At 44.7% G+C, this 25,682-nt stretch overlaps 2 protein-coding genes across 2 annotated transcripts; one reads left to right on the plus strand and one right to left on the minus strand.

Moving 5' to 3' along the window:
- The first annotated feature begins 208 nt into the window (after positions 1 to 208).
- LOC109783149 (purple acid phosphatase 2) lies at positions 209 to 2,784 on the plus strand. The gene is made up of 3 exons (XM_020341753.3): positions 209 to 639; positions 1,514 to 1,849; positions 1,959 to 2,784. Exons 1-3 carry the CDS (start codon positions 256 to 258, stop codon positions 2,628 to 2,630), a joined length of 1,392 nt encoding a protein of 463 aa, XP_020197342.1. The 5' UTR covers positions 209 to 255; the 3' UTR covers positions 2,631 to 2,784.
- Positions 2,785 to 8,457: 5,673 nt separating this feature from the next.
- LOC109783147 (formin-like protein 7) lies at positions 8,458 to 25,629 on the minus strand. Its single transcript, XM_073502501.1, is given in 29 exon segments — positions 8,458 to 8,830; positions 9,159 to 9,346; positions 9,443 to 9,503; positions 9,900 to 9,977; positions 10,106 to 10,201; positions 10,278 to 10,404; positions 10,553 to 10,778; positions 10,901 to 11,095; positions 11,200 to 11,617; positions 12,938 to 13,089; positions 14,588 to 14,654; positions 14,740 to 14,808; positions 14,995 to 15,111; positions 15,185 to 15,256; positions 16,080 to 16,174; positions 16,778 to 16,859; positions 16,950 to 17,000; positions 17,100 to 17,180; positions 19,956 to 19,997; positions 20,117 to 20,215; positions 20,496 to 20,567; positions 20,658 to 20,778; positions 20,871 to 21,547; positions 21,644 to 21,687; positions 21,818 to 21,845; positions 21,848 to 23,131; positions 23,209 to 23,427; positions 23,999 to 24,699; positions 25,112 to 25,629. Coding segments are annotated over 29 exon segments (5,667 nt in total). The 5' UTR covers positions 25,185 to 25,629; the 3' UTR covers positions 8,458 to 8,698.
- Between the last annotated feature and the right edge of the window lie 53 nt (positions 25,630 to 25,682).

Here is a 25,682-nt window from a genome sequence, read left to right on the forward strand (position 1 = left end):
GTTTCTCGGCGTGACAAATTTAAATTTGCACGAGAAATGGGTACCCATCAAAGAGAGATGCCGGGCGTGAGATTGACATCTGAGGCTGGAATCGCAAGCTCGATCCATCCCCGTCGTCGTCATGCCATCATTGCAAATCGTTAACCCAGCACGTGCTGCATTGTTCACCATGATATAATGGGCCCGGGAGGAGGCGATTTCTGTGCAGCAGACAACACAGTGCCACAACGTGCGTGCTCTCGTCGACCTCTGGCCATGGGTGCTCTTCGGCGTCACCAGTGCCTCATTGCCGCATTCGTGCTCGCCGGGCTACTCCTCGTCCAGGCCGAGGCGCGCGGGGTGACGAGCGCGTACCGGCGGAGGCTGGAGGCGGCGGAGGACATGCCGCTGGACGCCGATGTCTTCGCCGTGCCGCCCGGGCACAACGCGCCCCAGCAGGTGCACGTCACGCTGGGCGACCAGGCCGGCACGGCCATGACGGTGTCGTGGGTGACGGTCGACGAGGTCGGCAACAGCACCGTCATGTACGGCCGCGCCATGGGCAGGCTCGACATGGCGGCCGAGGGCACGCACACGCGCTACAAGTACCACAACTATACCTCCGGGTTCATCCACCACTGCACGCTCACCAGCCTCGAGGTGAATTCACTCACAGACATACACACTGCAACTCACTAGTCACAGCTGAATTGCGCTTAAATAAAATAACCTTTTTTACACATGATAGAGGATACCTCGAGCGTAGGATTGGTTGATGAAATTTTGGGTTGATAACATGAAAACCAGAATAAAAATATGTATAACTTATTATGTTTAATTATTTATAATTGCGATAATGTTAATTACTGAATATAAGTAGAATAATTGAATGAAAATATTTTTTCGTGCGTGGTTCAATGTTTTTTTTTGTGGGGAGCATGGTTGAATGTTGTGGTGGGTATTTTTTTCATATATAATTGCTTGTTAAGGTGTGCTTTATCTCTTTCATAGTTGTATGAAGAGGTTACATGTTAAGTGTGGCATTTCTGCTCCCGAGCTCATCTGCACCCCCTCTGACGAAAAAAATCAAAATAGATACTAAAAAATAAAAAAAAATCCATTTTTTTGTGTGTGGTAGATAAGTTTATGCGTGAGGTGCGCTCCAGGTTTCAACTCATTTGGACATCTGAGCAACTCTCAGCAAAAAAGACAAATTCAGGGTCTGTAAAAAAATTTACTGTTCACATACTGTTCTGACCCGATTTGTTTTTTTTTCTGAGAGCTGCTCAGCTGTCCAAATAAGTTGAAATTTGGAGCGAACCTCACGCACAAAATTTTCTATCACACAAAAAAATTAGATTTTTTTTGAATTTTTTCTGACCGGGTGCAGATAAGCCTGAGCATCGAATTGGGTTTTCGTTACATGTTTGCATATTGAGATAAGTAAGTCAGTGGGGTGACTCTATTAGATATATAGAATTCAAGTGGCCTTTACGAGTTTTTTTTATAGAAACTTGCGTTAATTAATTTGCAGCATGGCACCAAGTACTACTACGCCATGGGCTTCGGCCACACAGTGCGTACCTTCTGGTTCACCACCCCTCCCAAGCCCGGCCCGGACGTACCCTTCCGGCTGGGCCTCATCGGCGACCTGGGCCAGACGTCCGATTCCAACAGCACACTGACGCACTACGAGGCTACCGGCGGCGACGCCGTGCTCTTCATGGGCGACCTCTCCTACGCCGACAAGCACCCCCTCCACGACAACAATCGTTGGGACACGTGGGGCCGCTTCTCTGAGCGCAGTGTCGCCTACCAGCCATGGATCTGGGTCACCGGCAACCACGAGGTCGACTACGCCCCGGAGCTCGTAAGTTAATCCATTGATTCAGTTCGATCGATCATCTGTACCTTTCTTGTTGATATGCGGATTATTCACTCAGTGATGACATGATCATTGTTTGCATGCATGGTTGAAGGGTGAGACGACGCCGTTCAAGCCATTCACCCATCGGTACCCGACGCCGCACCGGTCGAGCGGCTCGCCGGAGCCCTATTGGTACTCGGTGAAGCTCGCGTCCGCGCACATCATCATACTGTCCTCCTACTCCGCGTTCGGCAAGTACACGCCGCAGTACAAGTGGCTGGAGGCGGAGCTGAAGCGCGTGAACCGGAGCGAGACGCCATGGCTGATCCTGGCGTCGCACTCGCCGTGGTACAACAGCTACAACTTCCACTACATGGAGGGCGAGCCGATGCGTGTGCAGTTCGAGCAGTGGGCCGTCGACGCCAGGGTCGACCTCGTCTTCGCCGGGCACGTGCACGCGTATGAGCGCAGCCACCGGGTGTCCAACATCAAGTACAACATCACAGACGGGAGGTGCAAGCCGGTGCGGGACCGCCGCGCGCCTGTGTACATGACCATCGGCGACGGCGGCAACATCGAGGGGCTTGCCGACAGCATGACGGAGCCACAACCGAGCTACTCGGCGTTCCGGGAGGCCAGCTTTGGGCATGCCGTGCTGGACATCAAGAACCGCACGCACGCCTACTACGCCTGGTACCGCAACGCCGATGGTGCCAAGGTCCCCGCCGACACCGTGTGGTTCACCAACCGTTACTACATGCCCAACCACGACGACTCTCGTTGATTCGTTCTCAAGTAATCAAGCATATTATTACTTACTGATAATAAGGCTGATGAATTGTTGCCATATATGTATGTGTGTATTTACTTTCAAAAAAATGATGTATAAACAACTCCTAATTCATATGGTTGAATAAAGCTATGAGTTTCTTGTGAAAGAAGTTTTAAGGTGCTACTCCCAAATAATGTGACCTACTTGTTTTCGGCAATCTAATTGCTAGTATCCGCTATTATGTCTTAGAAGGTAAGAGGATGTCAACAACTTTATGAGGTTAATACGGGCTTTTCTCTCATTGCAAATGGTGTGTGCATATTTTGTAAGATAATTTGCTCTTTAATCATACATATTCAATCGCCGGCCTGCATCATGTCTTCATTGCAAACCCTAATAACTGGCGTCAATTTGCACCCACATTCAGCCGCATCAAATCCTTCATTGGAAACCCTAATTCCGCATGACCCCTAAAATTCCAAAGTGGAATCAAAAACAAGAAATACAGCAAGAAAATCGAGGAAAGAACATACCTTCATCGCTTTTTTGGAGCCAAAACTAAGCTCTGATGTGACTCTCCACTCGCCATCCATGTCGCATTCGGTGCCAGAGCCGCCGCCGCCTTGGTTGACAGAGCCGCCGTCGGTTTGGTCGAAGCTGCCGTTGACAGAGCCGCCGGCTTGGTTGAAGCCGCTATTCCCAACGCCTCTCCATGGCGCACGACCGCGTCGTCTCTCCATGGTGCACGACGGCCGGCCGGCCGCGTCGCCTTCGCAGCTAGGGATTTGAAGAAGGGGATTGGGATACAGAGAGAACGGCCACGGGTTAAATCTCGGTAAACTGAGGGGGGTAACTGTAAAGATACAAATGCATACACGGCCGACCCCATTGCGTGCGTGGCAGCCCATCTGTCCACTTTGCATGCATTTTGTAGCTAAACGAATGCGCATCAAAGTTAATGTATGACTTTTATGGTTTTTTTTGTTTGTGTATGGATCTGTTACCGCCGCGAAAGTTTATGTACCCTAGGTGTAATTAACTCTTCCCTATATTTATAGATTACCAGAGGGGAAGCTAAAAACCTGCTAGAATTAGGAGAAGATTCAATGAAAAGGACATTTTCAAATAGACTAAAAAATCCAAAAAAAATACTACAAAGAAATGCAGGTAAAAATGAGCTATTAACAAGAAGGCCGCATCTATGGGAGGCCGAGGGAGCCAGACGACCAGGCTAGGCACCCCATGGGCACTTGAAGTAACTGCCTAGGGCCCACCAGGGTGCCTTGGGACGCCATATTTTTCCATGATTTTACTATGCGGTGGTGGCCTCTAGAGCACCCTAGATTCTCTCCCAAAGGGTATGACCCCGCTGGATCTCGCGCCTCTAACCAGGGAAATTCAAAGGCATCGCCACTCATTGTGATCATCTGCATCCGCTCCATCATCACCATCCCCATCTACAACACCAACTCGATATTCATCTCCATCACCTCATATGCATGGGGAATTGTTATAGATCGGTTACCGTGATCACTTCTTGATGTTAATTGATATCTAGTTGTTGATGTTTTGTGTTTTATTGGTGAAAGATTTATATGTTCATATTTTTTTCATCATATTTATATCTACTCATTATGTTCATTATGATTTCTTAGAAGTAGTCTATAACATCATTTAGGATATGCAAGAAAAACCTTTGTTGGTGGTCATATTAATTTACAGTAAAGATTTGATATTTGATTATATGTTGTGGTCTAATTCCCTATTGGTGATTGCTACTCATATCCCCAACTAGTTTTTTATGCCTAGTAAACATCACACGTTGAGCGCTACAGAGCAAGGGTTTGCAGTATGTAACAAGTTTTTCCTCAGTTGAGAACCAAGATATCAATCCATGGGGATCTCATACAGCCAATGATCAATACCTGCACACAATTGAGAACTTATTATTCATCCCCAACACTTCTAGAGGTTGTCAATCTCACTAGATTTACTACTTACAAAGATTAACGAACCGTGTTGTTTGAATTGGTGATTGTAGGCAAGTGAATGTAATGGTTTAGATTGTAGGACGAAAAACAAGTTGAACAAGGTTGTGATTATGAGGAATATAAAGGACCGGGATCCATAATTTCACTAGTGACGAAGTCGATTTTGACAGATCTTGGGTAGGGTGTCCTAAGCTAGTAGCCTAGATGCGGTGGTAAAAGAGACAAGGGATTTTACACGGGTTCGGGCTCTCCGAGGAGATAAAACCCTACGTCATGTTTGTGTTGTATTGATTTGGCATGGAGTACAAAGTACATGTTGATCTACCGTGAGATCGTTGTTGTCTATGAGCCCTACCCTCTAGTCTTAAGAGTTACAATTAGGTCGGCTACGATAGAAGGTAGTCGTATTGTAGGCAACCTCTAAGCTTTAGAGTATGCGCAAGTCTTCAGGAGTATTCCTTCCACGCGCCCATGGGCCGCCTTGACGTGGCCGGCGGGTGAACCGACATGCGGGTCCTCCATACGGCCTACCTGGCCAGGAGATGATGTGGTGAGTGACCCCTAATCCGGGACACCATCAACTAGTGGCATCTCTCCAAAAAACGTAGCATAGCTATGGTGAACAAATTATAATTACGCATCAATTAAATTGCAATGTTTGTGATGTGATCATATATGTCATGATTGCATATATGCACAACGTCCTTGTATCTATAAACCATTATCCAACTGCTTCTATAGCTAATACTCCACTCGAGACCGCTATGAGCATGTATCTCTAAGTATTAAGTAAAAAAACAAAGCAGTGCATTAAGCAAAGTGACATAATGTCATTAGTATATTATGCTTACATCAAATCCATAACCAAGACAACCAATCGACTACCTTTTTATCCTTAGTGGCAATAACACAATACGAACATTTTTCCTTATCTATCACTTGGATAGATTTCTTGCAATATTGAACCCAACTAACACACACAACTCCCGTTTGTAGATCATCACTCTAAATATGGTCAGTGAAATACGAATAGATTGGAGAACATATATGCATTTAAATCATACAGCAAAGAAACTCAAGAATCCAAAAGAAATTCATAGATAATCTGATCATGAACTAACAATTCATCATGCCATAACAATCAAACCGACAATTACATCAGATGGATCATGATCATGTAGGGCGGCTGATGTGATATTTGTATTGAGAAGTAAGGGATAGAGGCCGTCATCTTGCTATTGTTATGGACCCATAGTCCAGAGAGGACTACTCACACATGAATATGGTAATATGGTGACAGAAATGTTGATGTATATAGCTCCGTCAGTGAAACCAAAAGAACACCAAAATAAGGCCTTCAAATTGGATCGCCATTGAACGCATGGTGGCGGCAGGGAAAAATTCCTCGATAAAAATGGGTTTTGGACAAATATAAAGGTGTCGGGACCAAGAGGCATTGCTGAGGCGTCCTCGTGATGCCACCCATGTGGTATAGGCTTGGGCTACATGGGGCCCTCAGGACGCCCTCCACTGACCAATGTGCCCTCTAGCTCCGTCCTGACTTGAAACCTTACGACGTATTTTTTTTCTGATTTTGTTGTCTCTAGAAAATATATTTTTTGTTAATTGCAAAACATACGGAAAATAGCAACTAACATTGAGCACTCTATTAATGGGGTAGTCTAATAAATCAATACAAAATTGGGCCAAAATGATGCAATAATTGTATAAAAGTGGCATGCGTATAACGAAGTTTGAGGTTTATCATTGATGTGGGCACGTCAACTACATGTTCCTTTGTACGAGAGTTATACTACCTCCTTTCCGGTTTACACGACTTGCGCGTATCCCTAAATCCATAATTTAACCAACATTAGATGAGTTGTATAGTCTAAAAATTATATCATAAGAAAGGAGACGATTTGAAGTTTCTAATGATATATTTATTTGTGATATATAACTTGTATTATGTTGGTTTATTTGTCAACCTAGGGATACACTTAGCCTAATAAACCGAAAAGGAGGTATTAGTAAGCATTGTGTTATAATAAGGGGGTGTTTGGTTCAGAAGTCCTAGGACTTTTTCTAGTCCCAGGGACTAATAAAAAAGACTCTCTAGTAGAGTCTTTTTCTAGTTCCTGTAAAAAAAGTCCCTCCCGTTTGGTTCCTAGGGACTTTTTAGGGACTTTTTCTAGTCTCTGGGACTAAAAGGTCCCTGAACCAAACACCCCCTAAGTTTAGTACGGGAAGCCGGAGTGACATAATACCGAACCTCAAATTTATGAGTTATAGCATGAGAGTTGAATAGGGATCTCCGCTCCGCCGGCAGTGGCCGGCCTAAATATGGATCCAGAGATCATTTTCCCTTGTTCCTGCAGGCCGACGTAAGTGGTAGGCGGTGGCGTTGGTAGTCGCCGCCGGCGGTGGTGGTGCTCCGCGGCATGCTTCTGAAACAGCGGGAGCGGCGACGCTATTGCTCTATTGAGGCCAGCAGCAACGCGCTCGGCGCAGGCAACGGCACCGGTGTTTCTGCACATTTTTCAGTTTTATTTTTTCTGCAACATTACCTATGTTGCAAAAGTTCTCCCACCACATCACCGTTGTTGCAAAAAAAAGTGATGACCGAAAAAAATCTGCAACATGCCCTATGTTGCAAAAAAAAGTCCCGCAACACAACCTATGTTGCAAAATAAATTCCGACATAACCTCAGTTGTAAATGTTTCCACAACAAGATATTTGTTTCAAAGTAAAGTAAGATGTTCGGCCACTTGATTGTGTCTGATCCCACGGCTTGCGAGGCGGCGGATCTTTTAGAAGATCCGCCGACCGACCCCCATACCCGACATAAGTGTCCCTATTTTTTCTTTTACTTTGGGCCGGATTAATATTTATTAGTCAATTTTATGTTTCTTCTTTTCCAGGGAATTACATGTTTCATCTCATCTCAATCATATAAAAGTCTTGGTTGTATATTCATGTAAAGGCTAAAGTACTGCAAAATTCCATTCACGTTTAAACCATTAGATCAAGATCAAAGTAAATACTCACCTAATGTGCAAAGAATTTGTGGTATATTTTTCTTAAAAAATAGGCCCAAAGAGTTTTTTCCTTACAAAATTCTAGATTTTTTGGTATATTCTTCGAGGTGTAAATACCAGAATTATTCGGCCACTTCTAGACATCAGCCGTAGATGGATCGAAAGTGAAGTCTTGCAGCAACCCATTTAAAGTCAACCATCAATTGTGAGCTTTTTTGTGCTAACCTTTGACAAATGTTTTCTACGCTTCAAGATTTTCATCACGAAATGACATTTGTGTAAGTCATGGCGAAAAAAAAAATCAATACTACAAAATGCTTTCAAAAATAGCATTTTTGGAGTATCGATTTTGTTTTTTCTACCAGGACTCAGGAATGTCCGTTCATGATAAATGTTTGCAAGCACATAGAACATTTGTCAAAGGTTACCACAAAAACAATTTTGATTTTTTTTTTACTGTTTTTCCCGATTTTACCGTTCACCAAGAGCGTTTGAGCTCGGATGCAAATACTCCACATCCATATTGATCCATCCGTCTTTCCAAAACAGGGTTTTAACTCCATCTCCAATTTTCCACATGTGGATCCCTAACCATTCGGAACAGAATCTAAACGCTTGTGCAGACGATACTACCAACTACCAACTGAACCGAGCATCAAAACTACTGGTCCAACAAATCTAAATCTACTCTGGTTCTTCTCAGTGGTGCTTAAAAGCACCAATCGCATAGCATATTCAACACGAGCCAGTCACGAGCCAAAACGACACGACATAATTCGACAACACGAGCCAGTCACAGGCACAACATGAAAACGATGAAACACCATTTAATCTGACAAGGGAAGTGTTCAACGACATTCTGATTCTGTTTTATTTTCCTCCATGAAACCCTTCCTTATTCTATCGCTCCCCTCCATAGTCCATACGCCAGCCAAAAGCAAATAAAATCCATTCATTTTCCCTGGTACAATCATGAATGAACAGCACTCTGTTTTTCTTCCTTCTCTGGCGTTGTTATCAGAACCAATGGAAATCAGGGGGGATGTCCATTCAGGATGATGAGTTCTTGAGCACCCACTCCACCAGGGTGGACACGCCGAATCCGGTGGCGGCACGCTTCTTGTCGTTCCACACCGGCCCCGCCATGTCGATGTGCATCCACTGAACCTTCTCGTCGACAAACTGCAAGGCAAGCATATTAGAGTTCTGTCAGATCTGCCAGAGGAAGACTGGACCTAGTAGAAGTACCATGCAACTCTCTTTTTCAATGCACAAATGTGGATGCTTTTGTTTATTAGTACTTGTGAGCTCGACAGTTTTTAAGGGACTGAGAATGCCAAAGAGATGCTATATATTCCCTCTGTTTTTATTTACTCCGCATATTAGAGTTGACTGAAGTCAAACTTCCTAAAGTTTGACCAAGTTTATAGAACAGAATATAAATATTTACCATAACAAATCTATATGATGTGGAAGTACATTCAACAATGAATAAAAACGGAGGGAGTACCTGTTTAAGGAACAGGGCAGCGGTGATGGAGCCTCCCTGTCGACCACCGGTGTTGACCATGTCGGCCACACCAGACTTCATCTGCTCCCAGTAGCTTTCCTCCATGGGCAATCTCCAGAACTTCTCCCCCGATAACTCAGATGCAGCGGCGACTTCCTGGGCTAGTTCATCACTTGGTGTGAAGATTCCTGAAGAGACATGTCCATTAGTATGCAAGACTACAGAATACTCCACTATTTCCATCTTGGAAGTTGGCTGAGAAGAGAATATTTGTTTGAGCTTACCAGCAATGCTAGGCCCAAGTGCAACAACGCAGGCACCAGTTAGTGTTGCCAGATCAATAATCTGCAAGTCATAATTATAGCAAGTCATAAGGCCAATGAGTAAAAAGTTCAAAGCAAACTAATGAACATCACTTCTCTATTCTAAATTATCTTTCAACAGATATGATAAGCATAATTGATTTTGTTTATGTCATGTAGTGCAATGCATGAATCTTTATATATGGCAAGCTAAAATGGAATAAGATAAATCATGCTTCTCTAAGTAGACCGAGCAAATAAAGTAATATCCATGATGCTAAACAAGGATGTGAATTTTACCAGCACTACAGCATCATATCAGCACTACAACTACAATAACAAGATCTGATTGATATTCCGCTTAAAGTTTTCTACAGCAATTGTCAATGCAGCAAAATTCTATGAACAGAATATGATGTCTAAAGAAGCAATTCATTACCTTGTCAACACCTTGATTACAAGCATAGACCAAAGCATCAGCAAGTGTAAGCCTCCCTTCAGCGTCAGTGTTATTTACCTACAGGAACATAATAATGTGCAAATGAATAATGTGTTGTATGCAAACCAGTGGGCAAACTGGACCATGAAAACAAGGATAGGCATCATGCATATTCTTGTATTTTAGGATGATTACAAGAAACATACCTCAATTGTCTTCCCGTTAGAAGCAGTCAAAATGTCACCAGGTCTCATTCCTGTGCCACTAATCATATTCTCACAGGCGGCAACAATAAAGTGAACCTGTGAGAAAGAAAATCATTAGCAAATACACTAAAACTGAGAGGTTGCTCGTGTAAGTAACTGAAAACTGAAGTACCTCTACTCCAGGAGGTTTGATTTGGGCCAAAGCTTTTGCTGCACCAAATACTGCTGCGGAGCCTCCCATGTCAAACTTCATCAGTTCAATACTGCAACCTGGTCCAGTCTTAATGTTGTAGCCTCCACTGCAGAGAAATTGGTGAATCGAGCGTTAAGTTTAGCAGTCATCAATTATTAATATCACTGCATTCTACCAGCATGACAAGGCATATTGAAGATGAAATATCTACGCAGTACTGTAATAACTCACAAAATATGCACAGCTGTACAAACCTGTCAAAAGTTAGACCCTTCCCAACAATAGCCAGCTTTCTCTTGACATTGCCACCAACGGGTTTGTAGCACAAGTGGATGAAGTGAGGAGGATTTGCAGAAGCTGCGGCAACTCCCAAGTAGGAGCCCATCTTTAGCTCCTGGCATTTCTCTACATCTAATATTGTGGCAGTGAATACATCACTGTGTTCAGAAGCAATCTTTGATGCCTCCTCCGCAAGCACAGCTGAAAGGACAGCATGTCAGGATTGCAATGATAAATTAAACATCTTAACGGTATCTATGTCAGGATTGCAATGATAAATTATGGTATCTATGAACTCTGTGATTGACTAAAGAGCTACTGACCAGGGGTAAGGACATTTGCAGGTGCGTTGACAAGCTCTTTCCCGAAAATCACGCCCGAGGAAAGATCATTCACATACTTAAGCTTCTGGTCCAGCTCTGAACCAGAACCCAGTCCAATAAGATCTACTTGTTTAAGATGCACCTTCTTCGACTCAGCCTTGAATCTGCTGTCCTCATGCAAGCCAAGCACGGTTCCTGCAATTCAAATAAACAGAAGACAATCCAGCATCAAGTCAATGCCTTCCATAACTATGGTATCGAAAGAAAAGAATATAAGCCCAATGAGTATAGTGTAGTACCAGAAGCGATTGCCGCTGCAGCGTTGAGCTTGAACCCTTCCTGGACCCCAGTAGGGGAGGCAAGGACAACAGCAACGCTGCTAGCCTGAGCAGACTTGGCAACCGATGCAACAGATTCACCAATACCCCGGCAAGCCGCGGCGGTGGATGGGGCGCTCTGGCCGAGGCCAACCAGGGCCACCCTCTTGAAGCCCTGCCCGGAGAGGCGGAGAACCACCGACTGCCCGGCCTTCCCGGTGAAATCCTCCTCGGCTGAGGCCTCAGAGAGCAGACCGCTGAGCTGAGCGTCGAGCTTCTTTAGCACAGCATTCTCGAATTTGGAGTCTGATCCTTTGGACAGATCCTTCTCCGTGACCGCGACGGCGAGGATGTCGCCCTTCCAGTCGGAGAATTCGATGTCCTTACCAGTGAAAGCAATCTACAGGACATGGAAGATACACATTGAGCTCACTGGCAGTGAAAACAGTAACTCTGCATCGCCAGAGCAGATACTCAAATCTGAACGGGGACGTTATTTTCCATGGGAGAACACTAAGCTGATCCCGATCTAGCAGTTCATCAGCGTTTATTCGACTAAAAAAAGAAGTTAAGATCAACGGATTCGCGACAACTGTAATGACTACTCCTACTACTACTGATGTTAGCGTATAACAGCGTCCAAGTGATTTTCCATGGGGGCACACTAACTCGATCTCGATCTAGCAGCTCGTCAGCGTTCGTACTAGCCAAAGTCTAGACCAGATCAATCGACTCGCGGCAACTGAAAGGACTACCTCTACAGTCCTACTACTGTCCACTGAAGCAAGCGTCCTGATCAAACTCGCTCGCACGAAAACAGGGACGCAGCACGCACGCACGGACCTGGGGGAGCTCGACGGCGTTGGCCTTGGTGAGCCCGAGCGCGGGGACGGCGGACGCCGCGGCGGAGGTGTGGCCCATCCTGGCGCGGTGCCCGAGCGGGCGGCGGAGAGCGGCGGCGGCGCCGAACGACGACGACGACGACGGATGAGACGACGAGGCCGCGGGGCGCGCGCGGGGGAGGCGGCGCAGCAGGTGCGGCGCGCGGCGCAGGAGCAGGCGGGAGGCGACGGCGACGGCGGCGGAGGCGGAGGTGGATGCGGCGGACGCCATTGGAGTGGGGCGCGGGGCGAGGTATATATCGGGCGCGGTCGCGTTGCCAGCCGTCCGATCGGGTCGGGTCGGTCTCCAGTGTCCGCCCCCCTCCCTTGTAGCGTGCGTCATCCTCCCCCGGGACGGCTCCTGCAGCCCGCTACGCGCACGCGAAGGTCTACCCGTGCAGCCGTCTAACTGAGGCTGGCAGGTGGGGTCATGGTGGTGCGGGGCCACTGGTCGGTGAGACGTGTTGCTTGCGTGCGGGCTGGGTTGAGAGGGCGGGCAGCGTTGTTTGTCGCCGGACTAGCGCTAAGGATGGATAGCGTGGAGGTCGAGGAGTCTGGAATGGATGGAGCGTCTTTTCATTGGCTCCGTTCTTTTTTGTTTTACGGGAAAGAGCGAGCGATCCGTGGACCACGATATCGAAATCGTTTGTTTTCGCCCACGTAGCAGATTATTTTTAGACCTGGCGTAAGTGAGAGTACCGTGTGACTCTCGCTCTCTCCATTTCTATACAAAAAAAACTATGAGCGCATTTTAAAAACAGCCTGCATAAATATTTATGAAAGTCAATCTTTGCAAATTTGACCAAGTTTAGAGAGGAAATTATATGCATCCACAGTACCAGACATACGCAATATGAAAATATGCTTAATGATGTATCTAATGGTGTGTGTCTGGTATTCTGGATGTAGATATTTTTCTCTATGATCATCTTGGTCAAAGTTTGCCAAGATTGACATATACCACGAAAGAGCTGAGAGGGGTTGCTTAAACCTGAACATGGAAGAGCGAAGAGAGTAGATGCTCCTACGAAAGAAAATGTGCATGATGAAGGAACAGAAGTACTCCTACTAGGCTGGTCCGACAGATTTAGGAAGATTTGGCCGCTTCGGTGCTTTTAGTCGTCGCTAGGTGGTTTACGGATCAGGGTGTTCATTATACTGCTATGATTGAAGATGAATGGATCGAAAGTATTTTCGCAACAAAAAAAAGTTGTGCAGGGGATGTAATGAAAATCATGTAAATATGGACTGTTTCTGACTGCTTAGTTTAGTAGCACTAACAATGTTACATCACATCGTACAACAGCGACACATGGAAAATGTACATAGTTGTAAACGTACGGAAGGAACCATTTACAAAATTTGTTTGTCGCCAGGGGGGGAAAAACCCCAAAATATACAACATATGTATGTACGAACTTCTTTCCCTATGGACAGTGAGCAGCGGTACAAAACTTTATCTATGGACAGTGAGCAGCAGTGCGCTATACGTCTATGTGCTAAATGCGTCGCTATATCAAGTCTACCTATCAATCACATTTGCCACATTGGTATGCACTACTGCCTGTGACTTTTCTTTTTACACGGAGCTTTGTCTTCCTGGCCTCCACTTTCACACGGTAAGAAATTAGTGGAAATATGTCGTGTCTAGCTTCGACGACGGGTCAGTCATCGGTCGGAAACTCCTGGCTCCGGCGACCCCGCCTTCTTGTGAGCGGCGGCTGCCTTCGCCTTCTCTCGTTCGGCTTCCATCTGGGCTTTCTTCTTCTCCGCCTCCACCTGCCTGAGGTTCTCGGCATGGGCCCGCTCGAAGGTTTTCACGAAGCTTAGCAGAGTAGAGACAACTGTCCACAAAAAAAGGGGGAAACCATGCTGCTGTGAATAATTCAACCAGTATTGTATTGGTCTGAAGATTGGTGGAGACGATAATTCTACTACAGTATTTATCTTTTTTTTTTCCATAAAAGGGGGAAACAGCATAAGCTGTTAGGGACATTTAATGTCGACCAGTGTTGGTCCAATGATTTGGTTGATGCAATTATTACAGTCTCAGCCAAAAGTGGTTCTCAAGGCTGGACCAGACTAAGGACTGCAGGAACTCATGATGATTTTCTGTCAAACCAGACTTTTACAAGTGTAAATGAGTTTGGTGAGATTCACACAACCAGGGACGGGTGATTAATACTACCTCCGGTCCATAATTATTGTCGTGGTTTTAGTTCAAATTTGAAATTAAAACCATGACAATAATTATGGAACGGAGGGATTCAAACTGCGACAAGTAATAAATTGTTTGGGAATAAAGTGCGTCTTAGTTGAAACATGATGAGTGCAATGGGAATAACTTTTGAAGCCCATGCCACATGGAACTTTTTCTCACATGTCTTGCATATAAATGAACAGTTCTTATCTTCCTTTTGTTCGGACCCATTAAGATATGCTTTGTACATTTTCATGATAAACAAGCCGTTCAGCTTGAAAGGAAATACCTTGCTCAAACGGGCACCGCACAGGATCTTCACCAAAATAATGTGCTAGAGAGTCCGCGCTTTTCCCCTAAAAGCAAAATAAATAAAAATTAGCACGAAATACAGCATGATGCATGCAGCAGGATATTGACAGCTTGCCAGCCCAGGCATACCGCTGTACTGTAAAGCGAAGCTAATGACCTCCCTTCAGCTTGGGCATCAGCCAGAAATTCCTTCAGTTTCTGAAACAAAAACTCTTGTTGAGTAGTGCAATTGATATGTTAATGGTAGTTAACTGAATGGATAGTTGGTGCCGTAGTTAGTAAGGGTGTCTCCATGCTTTTCCAATACGCATTATTATACGATTAGCGAACAATGAACAAATATATCTAAACTCCGGCCTATGTAGGGATGAATGGCGCACTGACCTTGTAAAACGTCTCAGACACTGGACCATCTTTTTCAGATGTTGCCAGTTCCTGCTCGACCTTTTCCAGTCCCTTAGTTATCGCTTGCATTTCCTCCGCCAAGTCTTTCAATTGGATCTGTTTGTCCACGATGTGGTAAGAAAGAAGACATAAATTACTAGAATGGATCTAGCATTAAGATATGAGCTACCTTTGTGGCGGGTTCTAAATGCGCAAGATCCTTAACAAAATCAAGAACTTCAGGAAGCTTGCCTGCAAGAACCTGTGGAAGCAACAAATCTCGATGAAAGTTCATTGATAAAGTGCACATTCTCAGAGGCTAGCACAACGGTATCAGTTTCATGGTAAGAACTTCACATGGACATACTGAAAGCAAGGCAATCTGTCCACACTTTCTTTTGAAGAAACAGATGTACTTTTTTTTATCGAATAAGCAAAAGCCCAAGAAAGACCATGGTTACAACCGAAAGAAAAGAAAAACACCACCCCACGCCATCGAGCATGGATTGATGTCTGTCTTTTATTGGAAGGGGCCCACAATAGGTGGAACACCTTATAGGGGCAGAACTGTCCAGCCCACTAATCAGTGCAGTTGATCAACAGATTGTCATTGCTGTAGGAGAAACAGCAGTCTTTTTCTTTTGAGAAACTACAAACAGCAGTCTTTGTCACTGCTGTAGGAGAAGCAGCAAAAAGTCCCTGAACACTGATCAACTAGAGCACACAGTCGTTGCAAATAAAGAACTGATCATCCCACTAATGAATGCAGTTGATCAAAATACTGCTTCTGAGGAAGAGGACTTTAATATTAGCTACCCTTTCTCTTCCTTAAAAAATGATCAACAACTCATAATGTGATTGGAATGACATCACTAAGCAGTAAGCACAACATTGGTAGACCGGATCTATAAGGGCTCAAATCTTGGGAATACAGACATGCACGTGTGCGAAATTTGTAGTACTATGCACCAATTCGCCTCCCAAACAGAAAGAGCAAATAAAAAGAAGAGACGGTATCCAAAACTTTGAATCTTATGATAAGAGAACATGATAAAGGAGAAAATAGCTGAAATTAAGTACCATACCTTGCACAAATAATGCATGAGAGTCATCTTATTGTTTCGTGCCCGTATATCAATGAGCTTAAGAAGACTATCTAATCTAAATCCAACGGCTGAACCTGAAAAGGCACACTTGTTAGAAGAAAAATACTGAAAAACAGGATCATGGATCAACAGTTCACTACTGATTTTACGAGCTTCCTTTTTTTTTGACCTGTTTTACAAGCTTCCTCATAAACAAATTCTCAAGATTGTGCCTTTTCGGCTTTACACTACTGTTGACTATCCAGTTAACGCCTGAATACAACTTAAAGTCTTGTCCCAAATGGTAACAAAAATTTCAGTTGGACTGATTTCTGTCGCATGATATTCCGGATTTTCTGGCTTTTTTTCTCCAAATGAGTTGAGTTTAGTAAGATGGCAGAGCAACATATAGTAGCTATAGTAAAGTTGGCTATCTTATTTGGAAATCAGTATGTCATAGTTGCAGTTGTGTAGTGCAATATTGTTCCAGTTCTTAACCCCTAGCTATATTTCCACCAGTAAATGATCCAAAATTATTTTAAATGACATTTTCTTCTGGCATGCTATGTAGATAAAATTCAAATAAGACATCGATTGACATAAAAAAAACATGTGCACTAGATGTATCCATCTTAGGTCATTCATTTGGAAAATCATATGGTAAATATAACAATCTTACACTGGGTTTGCTGACTCACCCCTTGCAGTTCCTTGGTTTAATGCATTCCCCAAGGAAAGAATTGTTTGCATCACTCGCTTAAGCTTGTCAGAGTTCCTAACCTGGCCAAGTAACAACATGCATGAACAATGTATACATAACATGTCAAAGAAGAAGAGTCAAAGACTCCAGATAAACAGACTGCTATGTACCTCTTCAGCAACATCATTAATGGTATTCAGGTTATTTTTCACGTCTGCAACCTGAAACAACATATATATGGATTCAGCAATGGCTTAAATAGAACAGTCAGGATAGTCCATAGAGATAAGGACTTTACAAGGATGTGATGTTATTCTGACCTGTGTAAGAAACTTTATCTTAAAGGATAAGATTCTCAGTTTTGACTCCACCCTTGGCACTTTCATCATTTCCAAGAAGAACTAGAAACACAGAAGAAAGTCAACAATGAAGTTATTGCTTTAGTGTTTTCAAAACGAACAATGTCTCATTCCACGATTAATTGATGATGGACCTGTTAAGCTTCATGCACTAGCCAACGCAACCAAAAGTCCGAACTGATGGAAAGGGCTAGTGCAATCCACATATACTGTAACCCCCCCCCCCCCCCCCCCTCTCACGTGTGACGGAGAAGACAAGTCAACACGTGCAACCGGAAGAGAGCGACGGCGCGCGAAACTCACGTATGACTCAAGAGGCCTATACGTGGACACAAAGGAGGGCTACGAGCAATTTTTGAATAAATTGCGAAAGCCAGGACTTGAACTCAAGACCTTGGACCCTGATACCATGTTGAGCTTCATGCACTAGCCAACGCAACCAAAAGTCCGAACTGATGGAAAGGGCTAGTGCAATCCACATATACTGTAATAGGACCATCTATTTTGGAAGTATGGTGACGACATGATCCCTTATATGGACCACGATTTGGACAAAGCTGTCAATATGAAGCTAATTTTGAGTGTGTTTGAACAATTATCGGGTTTGAAGACAAATTTCCATAAGAGCGAACCTTTTACCGTTTCGGGAAGGCTAAGGAGAACGAGCTTACGCGCAGCTTTTTGGCTGTGGTTTGGGCTCATTGCCCTTTAAGTGCCTTGGCATTCCCATCCATTCATCACAAACTTCGTAACCAAGATTGGAAAGTTACCGCAGACCGTCCTGAAAAGTGCCTTAGTGGTTGGCAGTCTAAAAACTTACCCTATGGAGGCCACCTGGTCCTTATTAATTCCATGCTGTGTAGTCTACCGGTCTTTATGATGTCCTTATTAGAGATCCCTAAAGGGGTCCAAAAGAGACTTGACTTTTACCAGTCTCACTTTTTCTGGCAACTGGATCAGCACAGGAGAAAATACCGATTAGTGAGGTGAGGAATTTTATGTACCCAGAAGGACCAAAGTGGTCTCGGTATTCAAGATTTAGATACTAAAAATAACAGATGACGGGGTTTGGCATCCGCTTTTGGAGTTCATAATATTTGGGGGAAAATACTTTCATTGGTGAAAGCTAGACCAATGGACTCCCACTTCTAGAAGGGCCTCAGGAGGGTTAAAGAAGCCTTTCTTTAATTTGGCTCATGATCAGTGAGATTTGAGGAAGATAAATGGCCAGGGCATACTTCTTTTTCTACTATGTACCCCCTGGCTATTCAACATCGTGTGTCATAAGGATGCCACAGTTGCCTCTGTTCTTGGGGTAGGAAACACACTTGTGGACTTCCGTCGGGCACTCATTGGTCAGCATTTTGGCTGAGCAGAATGCCCTTGTCCAGTGGCAGAGCTACAATTTAAGAGCTGGACGGGCCACTCTAAAGAAGTCCCAAGAATGTTGTTTCCAGGTCAATTTTACTTTCACTCCTCGCTGGTTTTCACTGGGCTTGGGCGGGCCATAGCATTGGTTTGCTACCACGTAGCTCCCGTTGTGCCCTTGTCCTGAAGGTGGCAGAGGTGCAACTATCTCAAGAATAGGACTCATTTAGGTGGGATTTGCATACCACCGGAGTTTTTTCTGTGCAGTCCATGTATTCAGCTTCAAGAGAAATGTGTGTACGTTTCAGGTCGAAGAACGGTTATGGCGACTCAGCTTACTATTAAAATCAAGGTATTCCTCTGGTTTCTATGCCAGGGAAATATCCTTGCAAAAGACAAATTTCTTTTTCGAGAAAACGCAGAGGACCCTTGCATTTCATTTCTTGAAAAGAGAGAGTTTAAAGTTACATTCCTCCTAACAGGTGGTTTACAATCATCGAACAGATGCTAGTGTACATCCCAGGTGACAGGGAGCACAACTTAATTAAACAGAATGGCAGGGGACACACGATGCAGTTTTTGCTTTCAGCAGGAAACCAACCAACATCTATGTTTTGATTGTGGGTTAGCAAGCATAGCATGATGTGCTGTCAATTTAGCATTCAATATTAAACCAGCCCTCAGTATTTCACATGTTTTGGGGTCGGGGCTGCAGTGGTTTTTTGCTCCATTTGGCTATGTAGAAATTATGCTGTGTTTGACAAAAAAAAAAGGTCAATCTAGTATGCAGTCGGCTGCGGTCCTGGGGGTGGTTACAGAAGGTGCGGCACAAATACCTGATGGAACTTGGCACAAAGAAGCTTGAGTGATTTACCAGGGAGTTTATGTCACGGTTTGGATAACCTGTCAGTGATAGGCTTCTTAGTCTCTACTGAGGATATGGTCAAGTGTGACATGTCACACTTTTTTGTTAGGCCTGTGATGGTGTTATCTGTGGTCTATCTCACAATTTGATTAGGCTACCTGTTGGTGAGTTGTAATAAGTGGTGCAGTAACAGAGGCTTTATGCATCTATGATGCAGAGGCCGGGGGTAATAAAGCTTTCATTTTCCAAAAAAAAATGTTGAAACTAGGCCTGTTAGTACATTAGCTATATTTGACAATGGCAAAGAGATTGCAGAAATGACTGTTTCAGCATGCAATTTCCCAAGAAACAGCCAGCAGAGATATGCATCTTAATGGTGCGTGCATCTTAATTTTTGACAATGCATGGTGCAACCTGGCATATCACCTAAATGTGAAACAGCTAGCTCTATGACCTACCTCCCACTAAGATCATGCAGATCTCCCCTGAAGTGAAGTATGCAGTTCAGTTTTTAAATGCTTACCAAACAGAATTCGTCACCAAAGGAAATAAAATAAAATAAAATAGCACAGCAAAACACTGACCTGCTCACATTTTCCTAGATTCTCTTTGCTGCCTGTATAACTCTGAAAAGGTGGGAGAAAAGCTCAGTCACTATAGAGAACCGATGGAAAGAAATTCTGACAACATGAATAATGAGTGCCTAATGACATTTCCAACAGAAATACAGTTAGTAGAGCTGTACTTTGAGCAGTTCCATTTCTTCCTTAGTTGGGCAGAACTTTATCAGATAATCTACTTGATCACCATCAACGATGGAATCATCAAGGGTAAGCACTGAAGCCTGGAAAAAAAATTATGATCAGCATAACCATTACGTACTTAAATTGTCAAACACCATTGAAGACAGTAAGACTTTATCTCCAGTAAAATTTATGGCTATACGTTTTAAGATGTGACAATACACCCCTAACCAGATTTGTCAAATGACTTGTAAGTTATTCTGTTCTTTCAGCGAGACCATCAACAATGCCAACATTCTTCTACTTGTCAAGAACTCCTGATAACTCTCACAAAGTTTCTATGTTGAGACAACATCTTCAATTAAACATGAAGTTAGTTACCATCAAATCAGGCAATGGCATCTTAATGTTCCGCAGCATAATTTCACAATTCTTTGAACGCTGGAGGTCAATCTGCAGAAGAAAAGTGCAACATTATTTATTCAACATTCGAGTTTTCATCTCATTGTTTAATAGTGAAGAGTTGCTTGGGGATATAAGTACCAAGTGAACTTTTTCTTGTTTTGATGCAACAGGAGGACGTTGGCGTGTCCGTTTTGCATCCGTACTTGGCATGGATACTGAGAAAAGACTTTCAAGCTCAGACAGATCAATCTCCGGAGTCCTGTTAAACATATGTGTGGACTAACATATCAAAGTGCCCGGCCCATTGCTATTTTAACTAACAAAGAATGTCGCAACAAAATATTTTGATACCTAGATGCTTCATCAGACTTCTGTGTATCTGCCCATAAGCTTCCCTGTGTTGCTCTTGACACTTTTACCCAGTGTAATGGCTTCAGAGGTGTCCTCTTGGATGGCTGGTTGGCACGCAAACCTCTAGGGCTTTTTGACCGGACTGCGCTGCGGCCCTTTGCACCAAATGATAATGTAGGAGGCGGGGGAGGGGCAGCACTGACAACGGTTCCTTTGCTTGGCAAAGAGTTTGAGGAATTCTTAGGAGGTGGGCCTGGTGGAGGTGGCGGTGGTCGGGTTACTGATGGTTTTTGTGAAGCATTGCTGGCCCCAGCTAGCTTCGGAGGAGGCAATGGGGGTACAGGTGGTGCTGACCCACGAGATGACATGGTATGCAATGGCGGGGGAGGTGGGGGAGGATGAGGGGCAGCAACGAGTAACGGGGGTGCAGGTGGCGCCGATACATGAGATGCCAGGGTATGCAATCGTGGGGGAGGTGGGGGAGGATGAGGGGCAGCCATGAAATGTCTACCACTTGTGGATGGAGATGAACAAACCAACGAGCTACTTCGAGGTGGAGGAGGAGGTGGTGGTGGAATGGTTGGTGCTTGCAGCCTTGGAACTGTTTGTGAAAAGTTGGGGCTCAAAGGTGATGGAACCGCATATTTTGATGCTGAACTGACCTTTTTGTCAGCAAACTGCAGATGAGATGATGAAACTAAATGGTTATTAGGTAGTGGAGGAGGTGGGGGTGGTGGTGGCGGTGCACGTGGAGGAGAAAATGATGATTTTGCCAATGAGGGTGGTGGTGGCGGTGGTGGTGGTGGTGAAGATCGAACTTTCTTTGGCGGGGAAGAAATTTCATATGCAGTAAACGACTGTGTAGAATTTGCAAAAGGTGCTCGTGGCAGTGCTGGTGGAGGTGGCGGAGGAGGCTGAGGTGGTGTAACCGTTTCTTTTCTGCTTACCACTGAGGGAGGTGGTGGCGGGGGCGGGGGTGGTGGTGAAGATCGAACTGGTGGGGAAGAAATTTCATACGTAGTAAACGACTGTGTAGCATTTTCAAAAGGTGCTCGTGGCAGTGCTGGTGGAGGTGGCGGGGGTGGAGGCTGAGGTGGTGCAACCTTTTCTTTCCTGCTTGTCTCCTGTTCATACACAGTGGCTGCTTTTATAGGAGGAGGGGGAGGTGGTGGTGGTGGGAGCGGCGATGCTGGGTTAGGATCTGATCTTGTGACTGGAGTTACTAAGGGCCCTGAGTCTGAAGTCAGAGGAATTGCAGGCAACGTCACCGGTGAAGATGCTTTAGGGGTACTAGATTCCTTTACTATACAAACTGAATAAGCTGAAGCTGTAGAACTATCAGACAGTGACTTGAGAATCTCGTAAGAAGATTCTTGTGATTTAACCAGTTGTTCAGTTGCAAAAGCTTGTGCAAAGGCTGATGGCTCTGGAGGAGGTGAAGGGGAGGGCATGGTTGATTTAAGGGAAACACTGATCAGACTTGTACTAGTATTTATGGGTAAGGTAGGGGAAACAGGGGCTAATGAAACAGTGGCCGGTCGGGGAGGAAGCGGAGGAGGTGCACATGATGGTATCCAAGATGTTGATGATCCTGATTTAGTTACCATAAGAGGCGAAGGTTCATGCTGTATTGGAGTTTGTGAACCAGGCTTCCCTGCAGATTTTGTCGCTGATGCCTCTGATGAAATTTGCACAGCAGAATCAGATGGCAGTGGCTGCGGTTGAACTGGTGAAAATACAGGCTGGGGTGTAACTGTAACTGAAGATGGTGCTACTGATGAAGCACTAGCCTTTGGCTTTGTAACCTCTGATGGTGAAAACAACACCGAAGGAGGCTCTGTTCGTGAAGGATCCAAATCTATTCTATGTGGTTTGGATGGAACTTCCGTTGGACTTGAATGTGGGGGGCCTTGTTTAAGTTCAGTGCTGCCAAGCATACCAAAGTGATTTTGAAGCTTCAGCACATGAGCAGAAGAGTTGATTTCACCAGAGAAATTATCAAAGCCAAGTTCTTCTTGAGTATCAAAAAAGGTTTCAGGCTCATCAGGAGGAGACGCATTAATATTTCCTTGGGAAGTAACCTGGAACCTTTTCTGGGGTGTGTCCAGTGCAGTATCCGTATCCCCATCCAACCAGTCCAAATGGTTGAAGATATCTAGCACTTTAGCAAACTCTTCAACACCAAGTCCTTGTTTATCTTGATGACTCAAAGGCTCTGTCGTAACAAGCGAAGTAGTTGCATCCATGTCAGAAAAGATAACCTAGCATCAACACAAGTTGCAAGTAAAAAATCATGTATAAAAAGTAGGCTAGTTCTCAAGTTAATTTAAACACTTGCCTCAGCACGAAAATCTTTAGGGAATTGATCTTTTGCATTCCATAACATGTCTATTTCATCGCGGCTGAGCATCAAGATGTTTGACCTGATGAAAGCGGTGTTGAACATGATCCGGAACACCATCTCCTCGCGATCTAGATCATCATACAAGTTGCTACACTCTATGACAACGTCACCTTGGACATGACATTGAAGGTTTATGTTCACCCGTTCATCTGCCTAAGTACATTAATGGTCAGTTTAAGAGTATTAAAAACTATATATACTTCAGAAGGTCATCAACATGATAGCCTATTAATGTGACAGAGCAGTAACAAGGTTTTACGCAACTTTCACAGCTTAGCTGCAAGGTCCCTAAAAAGCTATTGAAAGCTATCAACAATAGAATTTTAATACACAGTATAAATAATAAAATGCATTAATAGATGTCGAATTGAATAACCATAACAAAAAATGCATCACATCAAGTACTTTTTGACTAAGAAATATATGGATGTTGGAGTATTGAAAAAGGCATAGTTGAAGTTGATATTTTTCTTTCAGCTTAACCTTATAAGTGATGTTTTTGCCTTTTAGTGAAGTCGTATTAAAAATTACCGTAATAGATTATGATAAATGTATCTATATGGAGTAGCGGAGCTATCGAGCGGAGGTAATTGAAGCTATCCCGCTAGACGCTAGTAAATGCAGTTATAGGTAGCTATTTAAATTCTTAGTCCAGCACTAAGCCATTAACAATTAAGGACATGCAGATTCACTTCAAATAGATTATCAGAAAATGAACAATTACCTGTGAATTAAAACGGACAAGATTACTAGTTTTGGGGGTTGAAAAAAGAACTTTGGGAGTCTGATCATGGGGCATGAGTGGATCTGGACCATATATCCTGAATATTGGACAAAAACCACCTTGACTTTGGAAATCAGGAAGCATCCTCAAAGTCAGACAATCCAGTGTGAGGGCTCTATCAGCGGGCGGCCACTCAGGCATGACATTCCTCATCGAAATATACCGCAAGTACCTAATTTGAGATGGCATGGGGTTTAGAGGTGAGAACATCTCCAAGAACTCCGAAGATGATTGTTTGTAGAGCATATCGAGTGTTTTCTGCTCATCTGAATACTGCCCCAGGTACAACAAGAGAGCAGCTAGCATGAAAGCCAGGATAGGCCAGCACCCTTGCTCGCAGTGCATTATGAGTAAGTTATGCTGGCCCAGAGAGAGCCAGCTTTCGCTGGACTTCAAGATGCAGTGCACCATTTCGATGGTGAGAAGTGGACACCCCTCGTAGTGGCCCGGGTAGTCCAAAACAGTCATGCCATACTCGGATAAAATGTGGTATAAGCGGCTTTCCTCTGCCCGAGTCCCGAAGTTTGCCACCATGAATGAGTGATCATGAAAATCCTCTAGAAGATGCGCTGCGATGCCTCTGGTGTGTGCCTCGAACTGGTCCTCTTCCGGTGCATTCAAGGAGAAGCAATGATCGAAAACTGAAACAAATACAAGTGACATGTGTCAGGTATGCTAATGCTCAAACTCAGTTCTGCATTGAAATGGCTATTTAGCCACTGAAAACAAAGCTAGGCATGTTCTGAAAGGCGACAGAAATCTGACTGGATTTTCTCATTTGGAACGTGGTAACTAATAAGCTAAACTGGAGGAAATTTTCCGGTTAATTTCCTTCTGTAAACCACCTACTCCTTGCTCACCACAGCTCCAATCAGCATTTGAACTAGGCTCAGTTGCGTAAACTACTTGGGAGTTGGGATCAGCAACAGATCAACCAAACTGAAACCTATTTCTTGTGCTAAAACGGCTAGGGTGTAAAAATGCAGTCGTAAGCTGCACGCAACCAGACCAGGCGAACGGCAACGCGGAGGAAACAGCTCCATCCCCATTTACCGTAGATGTTGTCCGTGATGAGGAGCACCCCGTCGGGCGGCTTCTTGAAGAAGAACTTGCGGAACAGCGCCATGGCCGGGCCCTACCCAGCGAGCCCCACCAATCCCCGGACCGATCTTATCCGGAAGCGCGAGCTCCAGCAGCCGCCGGGCTCCCTCCAGCAGCGGATTCGGTCCAGCGACTAGCGGAGCGGTAGAGGGGGGCGCTGTCCACGCCGCGGGCTGGTCGGCCTCGAGATTCGGGCCGCCGCTGGCCGCGGCGATACGGCGGGAGAACCGCAGACGTGGGAGGAGACAGCGGCCTGCTCGGCGGAATCTTCGTGCGGAGAGCTCCGGATTGCTCGAGGAGCGAGGGGGAGAGGGGTTTGCTGAGGTGGATTTGGGCGGCGGTGATTCGGGGAGGAAATGGCGAGAGGAGAAGGTCGGCGAGGAGGAGGAGGAGAGGGAGAGGGAGGCAGGAAGACGACCAGAAGCGATGGGCGTTTGACTAAATTGATTGATGATTAATTGTTTTCCGGCGCAGCTGTTAATCTCTCCTCAGTTTTATATGTTTCTTTCGTACCACCCCCTCG

The sequence above is a fragment of the Aegilops tauschii genome, chromosome 6 (genome assembly GCF_002575655.3).
Source record: "Aegilops tauschii subsp. strangulata cultivar AL8/78 chromosome 6, Aet v6.0, whole genome shotgun sequence".
In the NCBI taxonomy this organism is placed as follows: Eukaryota; Viridiplantae; Streptophyta; class Magnoliopsida; order Poales; family Poaceae; genus Aegilops; species Aegilops tauschii.